Source organism: Protopterus annectens, chromosome 16.part0, assembly GCF_019279795.1.
Source record: "Protopterus annectens isolate FY-2018-M chromosome 16.part0, PAN1.0, whole genome shotgun sequence".
Classification (NCBI taxonomy): domain Eukaryota; kingdom Metazoa; phylum Chordata; order Ceratodontiformes; family Protopteridae; genus Protopterus; species Protopterus annectens.
In genome coordinates, this window is record NC_056750.1 from 374,695,312 (window position 1) to 374,710,157 (window position 14,846).

Genomic DNA, 14,846 nt, shown 5'->3' on the forward strand with positions numbered 1-14,846 from the left:
TGGGAAGTCTCTAGGACAGGTATCTATCCCTTCGGCATGTTCTGTTTATTGTGGTGACAAGGTTTAGGTCCCTAGAGCATGTAGCTTGGAGGGATTGGGGTTTCTTTAAGTGGAGCATGTCCAACAGCTGTGGGTTTGACATAGCTTTGTATGTTAGGCAGAGATCACCTCTGAGTAGGCGATATGCGATGGAGTAAAGCTGGAGTTTTTTGAGACGGTCTGCGTAAGGCATCTGTTTGAGGCCGGTAATCCTCTTTGTGAGGTAATTCTGTGGCCTTTCCGGTTGTTGTAGATGTCTTGTGAGATACATACCAAAAGGGGCGTTGTACTCTATAATGGGTCTAATGAGTGATGAGTAGAGGGGAACAATTACCTCTTTTTTTCCTGGATGAGAAACCTTTTGTGATGAGGTGTGCCACGTAGAAGGATTTCCTAACTACTGTGGCAATGTGATTATCAAAGGAGAGACTACTGTCCATCTGTGTCTCAAGGTCTCTTATCACACTTTCGGTGTTAAGTATACTACCGCCTATGTTGTAGTTCATGGGTACAGAGTTTTTACCAAAGGGGATGACAATGCACTTTTTGGCATTGAGCTTGAGGCCATGGCTTTGACATCAGGCATCTGTCTCAGTGAGGCCCTTTTGTAGGATGTCCACATCGTTAGGAGTTTCGATTATGGCTCCTAGTTTGCAGTCATCTGTGAACTTCATTAGCCAAAGACCTTCTGTATTAGCCTGTACTTCAGGGAAGTAGACACCAAACAGGAGTGGACCCAGGACTGAACCCTGTGGTACTCCACTTGTCACTGGTCTGAAGTCGGATTTGGAGTCTGCTACTTTCACAGTGTGGGTTCTGTCAGTGAGCCAGTTGGCAACCCATCTTGTGACATAGGGATTTATACCTAGTTTAGTGAGTTTATCTATAATTCCAGAGTGGGGGATGGTGTCAAAAGCCTTGGCAAGATCTAGATAGGCTGTGTGAACCACTTTACCCTTGTCTACGGCTTTGGTGACTGCTTCAAAGAAGTCTATCAGGTTTAGGAGACATGATCTGCCTTTTACAAACCCGAACTGGGTGGGGTCCAGAGTTTGGAGATTACCAATGTCTTTGTTTATAAGTTCCATGATGATACGTTCCATGGCCTTGCAGACCAGGCTCATCAGGCTAATGGGGCGGTAGTTCCCGAGGTCCGTGGTGGCTCCCCCCTTGTGGAGTGGGATAACCGTCATTTAGCAGACACAAAGCCTGAGGTGAGGCTATGATTGAACATGATACTTAGGTGGGGTGCCAGTTCATTCTGTAGTTCATGTAGAACGCAGCCTGGGATGTTGTCTGGTCCCATGGATGCTGTGTTCTTGGCTTTGGAGAGTGTGGTTTTTACCTGTGCAGTCGTGATTACAGGAACTTTCCATTCTTCCGTTATAGAGATGGGCTCTTTAGGGGGTGAGAGGGGGGTAAAGTTAGCACTGAACCTATCTGCCAGTTTGTTGGCAATATCAGTTGGGTCTGTATATTTAGTGCCATTGTGCTGTAACTCAGAGCAGATCTGAGTGCTGCCATTGAGATTCTTGACATAGCTATAGAATGCTTTGTGGTCGTCTTTAGAATCAGTGGCGATTTTGTTTTCATAACTAGCTTTGGAGGATTTTATCAGGGATCGCAGCTTCTTACTGAGGCTGACCAGGGAGCTCCTCCACTCATGGGATTTTGCTCTCTTTTGCAACAGTTTCTTCCTTCTGTTGTACAGTTTGTTTATGGTAGCGGACCACCAGATTGGCTTCCTTTTTTAGGAAGATAGCATCTTGGTTCTGTTTGGGATAGCCCGATCCATGCACTCATGTAAGTGCTTATAAAGTGAAATTGTGTAGGATTCAGTAGTCGTAACTGTATTGTCCATCTGCATGGGTGTCATGAAGTTCACCATTTCTGTCTTAAGAAGCATGAAGTTGGCTTTGGAGAAATTTTTGTACCATGGTTTCCTTAATAGGGGGTGGGGGCAGGATGTGGATATCTAGGGTAATTAGCTTATGGTCAAATCAGACCAATGAGGCGTTGACGTCAGGTGTGGAACACCAGTCATTCATGTTGGTAATGACTAGATCTAGGATATTGTTGCCCCTGGTGGGGGGTGTGGATAAGTTGATCCAGGGCATTGGAGTTTATGAATTCCAGAAAGCGTTGAGCGAAGGAGTTCGTACATGAGTAGTTTTCCAAGTTAATGGTGGGGTAGTTGAAATCGCCCATTATTAGGGTATTTGGCTGAACCCTAATATTTTCCAGTACATCAAGAAAAGAGGAGTGGGAATCCTGGGGCATGGTGAGTGATCTGTAGCAAGCTACAATTTTGATTGCAGTTTTGCCCAGAGTTAGTTGCACTTGGATAACCTTGGCTGCATTACACTTTGCAACTAGCCTGGAGGTGTGGATACCCTAATGAATATGGACACACTTGCACCTTTGGTGTTCCGGTCCAGGTTACATGGCCGAAAAGTGTGGTATGAGTTATAGCCTGGTAGTGCAGGGGTGCTCTGTGGAGCATTGAACCAGGTCTCAGTCACTGCACAGATATCGATGTTCTCCATTTTAAGGAGTGCCTCGAGTGAGTGCATTTTGAGAGTTAGACTTCTAGCATTGAGTAGCATCACATTTCCTCAGGGAAGCATTCCTTGATGAGTCACTGGCCTTCATACCTCCCATACCTGCATACTGATGGTCCACATTTTACCAGCAGAGGCCAGCAGTACAGCAGGACTGGTTGCCTCCCTTCCCCTCAGGACTGGTGAGCCAGCACTGATCGATGACTCTGTCCCTTGTCACCAGACCACTGGTGAGCCAGCACTGATTGAGGACTCTTATTGCTTGTCACCAGACCACTGGTGAGCCAGCACTGATCAATGACTTTCTACCTTGTCACCAGACCCTTCCAGTGCTTGATCCACTAACTGAATTGAAGGTGCAATTAGAGTTTAAACCTTTTATGCGACAGGTCCAGGCAGCCACAGTCATACTTGCCTTTGTTAGGGCCCAAAGAGACATTATTTTTCCTTGAAAGTTTTATATGGCACTTGTCATGGAGTAGATGCATAAAGCAGTTTAATGTTTATCGTTAAGATCATTTTATTTAGGATGAAACCACTGAAAGTGGCAGGTGTTCCCTTCCAGGGAACAGTTACTCCTACAAAGAATTGCTGACCTTCCATTTATCTGCTAATGGTGTTCTTGTTTGATGTTTGGAAGAGTCTTCACAAGGCTTTTAATTGTTGTGAAGCATCAGCAGATGGTGACATTAGATATTAGAGTTATTTTCCTACAGATTGTACCCTGTAGTTAAGTATTAAAAGGTTGTCTTCATGTAGTATTTTTCTTATAATCTTTTCTGCTGAGTTATTAACCACTAGTAAACCTACCATGTGGAAATTTGTGAACCTGTCTTTCATTTCCTGCATGTTGCCCAGGGATTTACTCTTCTCCTGGATGGTATAACCTGTGATGGCTCTCAGGATGTAGTCACCAGATTTTGCAAAAAGATAGTTATGAGAGGTTTCATATGCTGTCTGAAGTTGTGTACAGGCATAATATTCCAATGTCTTCATCTTGTAAGCCTAAGACCTTTTAACACACCGTACTTTCCCAATGTGTGTGATATTTACTGATAAGTAACCCACTGAGTAATGTGACAGTTGTATCATCATTGTACATTAACCAGGAATATCCCACTTTGTTAATCTTTGGCAGGTATTTGTCATACAGGTAAGTGTAACATTCATCATACACACAGCTTTCTCCTGGAAAGAGTCTCCCACAAGGGGGGGAATAGAGTAAGCTCTACAACCAACAGAAGTAATCATAAATTGTTTTTTTTTTAATCTGCTTTTGAAATATTCTAGCCCTCAGGTGTTCCATATCGTGCTGAATATTAACCTCCCCTGAGCTTGTGTGATATAGCCTCAGAATTTTGCTTAGCAATTATAGGTGTTGATGAATTGACATGGGGAGAAAATGCTTAAAGAAATTCGAACATATGGGTTGGAAAGCTAGTTAAACCAGATTTTTAAGTTATTTGAAAATTTGCACTGAATCTGGTAGACTTGGCATGTACTACACCCAAGAAAGAGAGCAGCAGTACAGTGAAGGTGATTGTCACTTATCCTTTGACCTCTGGCCTTCTCTTTCTGACCAGGTCAGCAGTGACCTTACTGCAGCATATCTTTAACTACCCTTTGAATGGTGTGTATTACTCTGTTTCACTTCTTTCCTCTTCCTCTTCCTCTCCCTCCTCCTGTCATACATCTGTTAATTTCTACAGCGTTCTACACAGCAGCACCACTGACAACGGCAGGCGTCATTCCTGTTATGCAGTCACTGTGCCCAGACGGACAGAGGGACGAGTTTGGATTCCTGCAGTATTCCAATTCTACGTGAGTACATGTTATTACTTGATGTTCTTCCTATTTAGTGCTTGTCTACAGCCTTGGTGGCACTATCCTGCCTACATTTGTTGTTTGTACCATGGATGTGTTTTCTGGGTTTGCTTCACTGTTTTCATAGGATAACCGATGAGAGAAAAGTTCCACACAAGATAACTAATTGTGCATTCATATATGTATTTAATACATCTGGTTGCTCTGGTATGTATATATGTATACGCACACAAACACTTATGCATATAGGTGTGTGTGTGTGTGCGTATTTGTATATATATATTTTATATATATATATATATATATATATATATATATATATATATATATATATTTATATATATATATATATATATATTTATATATATATATATATATATATATATATATATATATATATATATATATATATATTTATATATATATATATACACACACACACACACACACACATATATATATATATATATAGATATATATATATATATACACACACACACACATATATATGTTTAGATAGGTAGCTATAGACATATATACATCGACAGATATAATGCACACACACACACACACAGGGATGTATATATTGCATTTACACTTGAGATCTGGCCTAGGTTATGGCTGACTACATTCTGAGAAGGACTAGTTAACATACTCTGTTAACAAGTAAGTATATAGTCTTTGTTCTTCATGCTACTGCCACTGGCTACAACAGATTGTGAGATTATGTGACCTTTTATTTCTGCTTTGGAATCCAAAGGATTTCATTTGAATCCCAGTTTGAGGTAGAGGTAAAAATCTGCAGCATTCGGTTGAGAAATTTATGGTTCATGTTCTGGCACTGAGATCTTTCAAACCTGTTGTAGATATGATTTGCTCCATGATGTGTTTAGATAAGGTCCCCTATGACATATTTTTCCTACATTGTCAAAGAGATGGCAACATACCTCTCAACCTCTTAGAGCAAGAAATCTGGACAAAGCAAAATTAATGGGGGGACAGAGGCCCAAAAATAGGAACACATTTTACATATTACTGTTTTTAAACTTATAAAGCTGCTATATGAACAGGATTTGTGTTGACATGTATTTTCTGAAGGATATGAAGTCTGAAATGTGGATGTATGTCATCATTTAGTGACTTCAGTCTTCAGTGATTTGCCAGAAATTCATAAATTTTATGAGGAACAGAACAAAAATGTGTAAAAATTCTAAACATTCTGCAAAATCTGAACAGTTGAGAGGTATGGCTGGCAGGTGCTGCATGCATTGGATAGTATGCCTGCTGTAGATGTCTGAGGAGATGAGCTTCTGTAGATGGTGACAAAGATGGGTGTCCTTTACCTGAGCGTTTGTGCATTGCTTGGATAAATGTATGGGAGTGGGTAGCAATTTGCTTAAACAGATGTCTTTTGGGTAGCTGTGGAAGAACTTTGAAGAACTGACTGTCCCTTGCACAGAATAGATCTTCATTATTAATTCAGAGTGATGGCATCTCTGAATAATGGCTTCTGGAGTGAGTGTAAACCTTTTCTGTGTGTCTTTTTGTAATTGCTTAAGGTGCTTGAGTAAATGGAATCTGGTCAGTCTGTTGGTTTGTACATGTGCCTTCACACACACACACACACACACACACACACACACACACACACACACACACACACACGCAGTTTTACTTATTTGTTTAGCAATCATAACACATCAGAAGACACTTTTCTTCTAACATCTCTGGAAGCCACCATCTTGTGAGGATGACTTCTAAACACGTATTTGTCTATTGCTGCACAGGTTTAGAAAGACCCATAAGGTTATGTTTGAAGACTCCTACTCTCTGCACATACTAAGGATGGCTAGTGTTTGTGAATATCTAGAGGGATACAGATGTCCTCTGCAGATATCTGCGTAGGCATGCAGTTATTTTATAGTGAACATACATTATTGATTCTTCACAACTAGAAGTATTGTTAATAAGGTATTTTCAAAATGTAACCCCAGCCATAAACAAACTCTACAACAAAAGGAGGAAGCTACTACATGATAGAGCAAAATCCTTGAAGATCACTATAAGTAAAAAGCTGAGAGCCCTCATAAAATCATCCAAAGCAAATTTTGAGAGAAGAATAGCTAAAGACTCTAAAGACAATCATAAGGCCTAAACTCCCAGATATGCTCAGAATTAGTTCAAAATGATGAGAAGATTACTGATCCTACAGACATTGCCAACATACTGGCTGACAGGTTCAGTGCAAACTTCTCCCCCAAAAGGAGAGATATCTATACCAACAGATTGCAGACCCCAAACATCTCTAATGCCCAAGTGACACAGCATCCATGGGACCTGATGGTGTCCCGGCTGTGTGCTACATGCACTCAATGAGGAATTAAATCCTCAGTTAGGACAGCTGTTTAATCGTAGCCTCACCTCAGGATACACGTGCAGGAGTGGGCGCTGGCGACTGTAGTCCCACTTCACAAAGGCGGTGCCTCCACGCTTGACAAGCCTTATCTGCAAAGCCATGGAGAGGATCATAATGGATCTCATAAATAAAGACATAGGAATTTGCAGACTCTGGATCCAACCCAGTTTGGCTTTGTCAGGTCATGCCTTTTAAACTTGGTTGACTTTTAAACAGTCACCAAGGCCATTGATGAGGAAAGGCAGTCCATACAGCCTACCTCGATCTGGCTCAGGTATCATTGAAAAACTCATCAGCCTAAATGTTAACCCATACATCACAAGATGGGTTGCAAACTGGCTGAGTGACAGAACCCACAGGGTCAGAGTTGCGGTGCCATGTCTGACTCTAAGCCTGTCTCAAGTGGTGTCCCACAGGGCTCAGTCCTGGGCCCACTCTTGTTTGGCATCTACTTTTTGACAAAGTTTGCAGATGACTGCAAACTGGGGTGAGTGGGGAAAACACATCTGACACAGATATCCTTCAGAAGGGTCTCACAGATACGGATAACTGGTGCCAGAGCCGTTAAATGCCAAAAATGCATAGTCATTAGCTACCATATAGGTGGAAATCCACTGAGCACAGAAGAGGTTATTAGGGACCTGGGGACCCAGGTTGACAGCAGTCTGTCATTCGACACCCATGTTGCAAAATAGTTAGGAAGACCTTCTACATTGCCCACCTTATCATGAAGGGATTCACATCTAGATCAAGAGAGGTCATAGTCTCCTATATTCATCACTCATCCGACCAATGATTGAGTACAATGCCCCATTCGAATGTATCTGACCCGACACTTGCAGCAGCTGGAGAGGCCACAAAAGTTCCTCACCAAGAGGATTATGGGTCTCAAAAATCTGACCTATGCTGCCAGACTGAAAGAACTCCAACTCTATTCAGTGACCTGTGCCTGACATACAAGGCATTATCAAACCCTGACTTGATGTACATGCTTCACCTCAAAAATCTAGATCCATCAGAGCCACAAGCCATTAATAGAACGTGCTGGAGGGATAGATTCATTACCCAAAGACTCCCTATGCTGTGGAACAAAATCCCGGTATATGTGAGGCAAAGCACCTCGCTGGCTTTGTTTAAGAGAAATCTTGACCAATGGATGGGAGAAGGGATTACCTCAATGTCACTGCTCGACAGAGGCACAGCAAAATAATGGGCATAGTTCCCCAAACCTAAGGGGTGGTAAAGCCTAAAACTACAGATAGCCTAGTATGAACCTATGAACCTATGAACCTATAACAGCAGCCTTGTTCTTGACTTAAATTTACACACCAAAACAAACCTTCTATAAAATAAGTTAATTCTTAGTACATAGCTTCTAGGGCTGATGAATAATTTTGATACCACTAAATGAGAAGTTTAATCTTTTCCTTTCCACTAAGGTGTTCCTCTTTTTCAGCCTGCTGACTGCAGCCGTGTCAGTTGCTGGGGTTTGCTCGACTTTCCCACCATGTTTATCCCTGCTCTACAGCCAAGGGAATTCCTTATAATTGTCCTTTTGTCAAGATTCCCCAATTCTTGTCCTTCCCAGTGCGAAGTCTCATCCACCATTAAGCTGATGTGTTGCATATCTGGGGCAGTCCTAAATTTCCACTTTTTATAAATTGTTTTCCTAACTGCTATTAACATCGGGCTCATTAATTTGTATTGATATTCAGCCATGGGAGGTCTCTAGTCATAACTTAGCATACAGCATGCACTTTGACATCTCCGTCCTTAAAGTGTATACCTACAGTTAATAAATACATTGTGGCATTTGATAGCCTAAGTGCCATGAAGCTTTTCTACAACTGTGCAATCCATTTAATGTAGAATGTTTTTAATAAAAAGTGCCATAAACCTTTTTATTAAAACACCCTTACCTAACTTTTCTCTAGCCTTCCATGATGACATCACCAGAGGCTAGCATGTAAATAAATCTGTAGACATTAATTTGCAGTGGTATGTCCATTAAAATCTATGGATTATTCACACACTAGCCCTTCAGTGATATCACTGAGGGTAAAATTTAAACTAAAATTCTAGGATGTTGCCTTAGTAAATATGAATTTTGCAGAGGAATTATTGAGAATAATTGCAGAATGTATTTAGACATGAAGGCAGGAATGTGTTGCCATCTATAGTGTGAGTGACTGTACTCATTAACTCAACACTTTCTATAGCATTTTTTTTGTAAATCTTTCCTGAAAGTCTCTATTTCAGGGCATGACAAGAAGATATGACTCCCGTCTCCTAGCACCCTCCTTGCATATCTCCTCCAGACATTGTAGATTGTTAGAACCATTCTCTGTTGCCATCCTAGAATATAGAGACACTCTTGTATGAATTGGCATTCAAATATTCTAAATGTTCTTGTTATACTAGCATATCTAGGTGTACAGCATATGTCCTCCCATGCTGCCTATTCTAAAGTCAAATTTAGTTTATTCATCTGACTGTCTTTTTCTTCTACTTTGAAACGTCTTGTATGTTGTGCTCATTAATTTTGTAATCATCCCTGCACATGTCCTTAATTCAGTTAAAATTTGAGCTACCTCTGAAGCCCCCCCAAGACGTCTCCCTCTTAACATTAGTTTGGTTTAATTCATCTTGAAGGCCCATGTGTAAGACTTTTTTCTTCTCTCAAAACAGTTTTCACTTTTGCTTTTTCCCAGGTTATTTGAATATCCTGTTTCCTGATTTTCCATAAATAAGTAAGACATGTATTTCGTTTCATCCATTCTAATCCATTCTGATACCATATTATTGCTTAACTCCTGAATTTTTTTTTTTTTGATAGACCTATTTTATGTTTCTTGTCCAAAAATATTTTCTTGGCTATTGCTCCATGCTTTTCTATCCATGTTTTGCAACACTGCAGAGCATTCCCAAACACTGTTGTCCTTTGCACTAAAGTAATTACTTCTTTTTTTGGATATATTTCATTGCACGAAACAGACATTTGAATTCTGTAAATTTACAGTAGTCTTTAAAGCTCCGACATAGCCCCGCCCATCTCTGTAGACATCAAGAGTTTTCCCATGCCACCTTCTAGTGTTTTCTCCCTTACAGAATCCTTTATTTTCCCCCTAAGTAATTGCCAAAGTTTGTTTTTCTGAGGGGTAGTGATGTAACAAATTATGTCCCACATAAAAAAATTAAAGTGACCAAAAATATCTTTATTGCCTGTATTTTTGGTCTAAATGCATAACCATTAATTTCTACTTTTTTATTATCTTTTCCTGCACTTCCTCCCCAGAAATCCCCACAAAGTCTGCAGTTATGCCAGCTTACCATACTCCTAAATATTTGATCTGACTGAGTCTCCAGAGGTAAGGGTTAGTCTTGTACCAGATTAAAAGGTGATCATTAATTGAATACCAAGGCCTTTGTTTTAGTTCATAGTTTTCTAAGATGTTACTTGGTTATTGACCCGAGGGTCTTTACAAGCCTAGCTCTTAATTCCCAATATAATACTAGATGAGAGATATCGTGTATTCCCAAGGTTTTTCTAGCAAGGACTACCCATGTCCAGGTGAGAAGCTGGGGCAATCCTTGGCAGAATTTTACAGTTTCTCACCCAATCATCCAGGTTGCGCTTAAACAGGGTCATGGAAGTGCTCTGCTTGATATGGATTGGAAGCCTATTACAGAGGAGTGGCAACCTCTGAGAAAAATGTCTGTCACTCCAGCAGGTCCTGTTTATTTCACAGGCTAAATTGAGGTCCCTGGAATGGGTGAATATAGTCCTATTTCACTTATGGATGTGCAGCATTTCCATTAGATTTGGGTCAGAGATAGCCCTGTAAACCAGACGTAAGTCGCCTCTAAGTAGTCCATACACTACTGAGTACAGTTGCAGTGATTTCAGTCTGTCCGTATAAGAAGTGCTGGAGAACCTGAAATTTCTTAGTCAGAAATATCTGAGATCTCTCAAGTTGCTGCAGGTGTCTGGTATGATACATACCAAAGGGAGCATTACAGTAAACTCTCAATTAACCAAAACTCAAGCAACCAGCAAAAAAAAAAAAAAAATTGAAAAAATACAGTACAATTTTCATATGTTGCACTTTCTGTTTTCTCCCCGCAGAAACCTACCTTGCGTTCTAAGAGTTTTAGTGTCTTAAAAAGGAAGATAGGAATAAATTCCCTCTCTCCCCAACTTGAGAACAAGTCAAACCAAAAAATAATATAGGGTACAGTATTAGTCAGGCCTATTTCTAGTAGTAACTCTCAAGCAACCAGAAACTACAGTTATCTGGCATCTGCCATTCCCCATGGGTGCTGGTTAACTGAGAGTTTACTGTATATTTAATAAAAGGCCTGATGAGGGTCGAGTAAAGGGGAGTTATAACTTCTTTTGCTCTTGAGCTGATGCTTTTGCTATTCAGGTGAGTGATGTAGAATGCCTTCCTCACCACAGTAGACACATGGTGGTCACAGTCAAGTTGTGTTCCTAGGTCTCTCACTACTGAATTGGTACTTAGGGTATTATTGTTTATTTTATAGTCAGCAGAGACTTTGTTTTTACCGAAGGGAGTGATGATGCCTTTTTTAGCATTTAGGTTAAGACCATGGCTTTGGCACCCATCATTGGTCTGTAGTACTTTTGAAGTATGCTGGCATCACTAGGGGATTCAGTGATAGCACCTAATTTGCAGTCATCAGCAAACTTGGTTAGCAACAGCCCCTCCATTTTGGCCTGGACTTCTGAAAAATATATGCCAAACAAGATGGGGCCCAGCACTGACCTCTGTGGGTCCCACTGGTGACACGCATAGCCGGTCTTAGGCATAGGCCAATTAGGCAGCCGCCTAGGGTGCCGCTGTAGTAGGGGTGCTTTTCCAGTATTTATTTGGTGTAGGTAGACTAGGATGGAGGCACCGAGGTGGTGTGGTGGGGGGCGCCGTGGAGCCTTTTTGCCTAAGGCACCAGTTGACCTAAGGCCACTTCTGGTGACACATCTGCTGGTAGAGGTAAAGTCTTCCACTTTGAGTGTTGTCGATCTGTGAGCCAGTTTAAAACCCACTTGACATCATAGGGGTTGATATTCAACTGGGTTGGTTTGTCAATGATGCCTGAATGTGAGATAGTATTGAAGGCCTTGGCTAAGTCAAGATAGACTGTGTGCATGGCTTTGCCCTTTTTTAATTTTTCCAAATCTTTTGGGTTTCTAATATAGTGACAGGAATGAACCTCATTCCTAAGTCAAAGTTTGATTAAAGTTCATGAAATGAATATTGTTTCACTCTTTGATGTCAGCCAGTAGTGCTCTTCGAAGCAACAGGAGTGTGCCCAGTAATGACTCTTCCTGCAATTCGTAGAGAGTTACATGTATTGGTAGCATATCTAAATACAATTGTAGACTCTTTTATAAGACCCATTGCCCCTACTACTATTGGAACTACCACGGTATCGTTTTTCCACATTGCTCTCATTTCTATTTGCAAATCCTGATATTTTATAACTTTGTGTGTCTCTGTACACAGGGCACTGTAGTCACTGGGTGTGGTGATTTCTATGATCAATGCTACTTTTGTCTTCTTTTCTTAGACCACAATATCCGGTTTTCTAGCGTTTGTCTTTGGAACTGTAGGTTATGGATGAACCCATGTGATGTAAACTTCTTCATTTTCTATGATACTTTGTAGCTCATGACTCCAGTGTTTTTCAGCCACTTCAATACCATTATGTTTGCACAATCCCCAGTGCAACAGTCTCGCCACATTATTATGCCTTTCAGTGTACATTCCTTCTGCCATTAGTATGTCGTGACCAGCAATGAGGTGTGCAACTGTTTCCAATTCTGTTTTGCAAAACCTACATTTGTCTGTTTCTCCCACATGTTCAATGGACTTTGTAAACCAACGTGTACATAGCCCACTATCTTGTGCCACCAATATTAACCTTTCATCTCTTGGTTTGAATTCTCCTCTCCTTAACCATTCCTGAGTTCGTTCCTGATCAACATGAGGTTCTTCCAAAAGTTTTCTATACTTGCAATTATATTTATGCATTTTCCAGATTTCTGGCCTTCTTATCTGGTCCTTCACCTTACATTATTTTTTTTATTTTTTGACACATTCAGTTGCTGCTTGATTTTTGTCTGCTTCTGGTTTGAATTCTATTCCTGCTTGACACCTATATGCTTCTGCTAGATTAAGCTGAGAAGCCATCTTAGATTTATACTCCTCATGTTTCAAAACTTTCACTATGTTTGGGTCTTGTGAGGTCAGCAGACATGTGTGGAGTCCCACGATTGCAAATCTATACATGTAATCACTTTCAAGGAGGCCCATCCCTCCTTCAGAACGGGGAATATATAATCTTGGTATCCACTGATTTTTATAGATCATTTGATGAGCATGAAGCATCCTTGTTGTTTTAATATCTAATCTATCCAACACATTTTGGGGCCAATCAGTCACCCCAAAACTGTAAGGACAGGAAGAGCAAGTTGGTTTATAGCTTGGATTTTGTTCCTAGGTGTCAACGCTGTTTTCAGGATTAATTTGTCTTCTAAAGTATTCTTTACTAAGTTTTACTAGCATTTGTTTGTGTTTTATTGCTGATCCTTCATCAATTCCCTAGTATTTATACACTCCCTCTTGCTCAAGTTCTTTTATATCACATTCTTGACCCAAACTGATGTTTTCCTGGTGCTGCAGTTTTCCTGCTTGTTTTTTCAAAATTTTCAAGGCCAAATGACATTCTAATATCATCAGAAAAAGTTTTGACAACCTGCAGCTGTGCTTTCAAAGTTCCTCATCTGATGAGCCATACAGTTTTAAATCATCGACAAACAGAAGATGAGAAGTCTTTAGACTTTGTTGTTTTCTAGGAGCCAAATTATAGCCATGGCCTTAGCTGTTAAGTAAACAGCTTAATGGGTTAAGGGCAAGGCAGAACAGCAATGGTGACAGAGAGTCACCCTGGACTACCCCTCTTTGAATTTTTATCCCTGGGATAATAATTTGCCTTTATCATAGTTTAATTGCAGTGGTCTGCCATTGTTTCATGGTCACTGTAAAGTAGTCGATCACTGTAGGATGTATCTTATACATTTTTAAGCACTCTTTTATCCATGAGTGTGGGATACTATCAGATGCTTTTTTGTAGTCAATTCATGCCATACTTCCTCTTTTTACAGTTCTCCTTTTTACAGTTTTCCACTATGACTTTATTTAACAACAAATGGTCCTTTGTTCTGTGTGACTTTCTTTTATTGCTCTTTTGTTCTACTGCCATAATTGAGTTTTCTTCTAAATGGTTATAAACTCTGTCAGCATCAATTCCCGTGTATAGTTTATATGTCGTCGGAAGGCAAGTTATTGGTCTATAATTTTAGGGGTAGCTTGCAGGTTCACTCTTAAGTAGGAACATTGTTTTACCTGTTGTTAACCAGATTGGTGTCTTTTCTGGGTGGGCATATAAATAGTTCTTACTCATGGCTAGGTCTTCATGCAAAGATGTTAATATGTTTAACCAAAAGTTAGGCACTGCATCTGAGCCTGGGGTTTTCCAGTTAGAGGCTTTTCTTAACTTTGTTTCACTCTCTCTGGCTGTTACTTTATCCCATTTCATATCTTGTACCTTTAAACTTCTTATTCTTTCTTTTACTTCTTTTATCCATTTAGCATCTTTGTTGTGTTCCACAGGACCTTCATAGATACTTCTCCAAAATGCATCTATTTCTTCTTTTTTTTTGGCGTTCTTTCAATTCCTTTTACCTTTTTTCCCCAATTCTCTATAAAACTAAATTGCCTATTTTGTACTCTTCCTTTATATTTATCTGTGTCTCTTTTAAGTTTTTCCACCTGTGCTGAAATTTTTAATTTATTATTTGCGATAGCGCATGATAGATCCTGGTCTATTCTAATACTGTGCACTGCTTTTATCACATCTATCTTTCTTAGCATTTTTGATGGTCTATTCCCTCTTCAATAGTCTTCTAACAGTGGCACTTCTTG

The 14,846-nt window shown here is 40.2% G+C and overlaps 1 protein-coding gene across 1 annotated transcript in view; it reads left to right on the plus strand.

The window, feature by feature from the left end:
- ABCA2 (ATP binding cassette subfamily A member 2) overlaps positions 1-14,846 on the plus strand; it is a gene marked incomplete in the record, with an annotated part of 2,505,641 nt that overhangs the window by 696,136 nt on the left and 1,794,659 nt on the right. Inside the window, 1 exon segment of the mRNA XM_044058216.1 lies at positions 4,310-4,421. Coding sequence (XP_043914151.1) covers positions 4,310-4,421 — 112 coding nt within the window.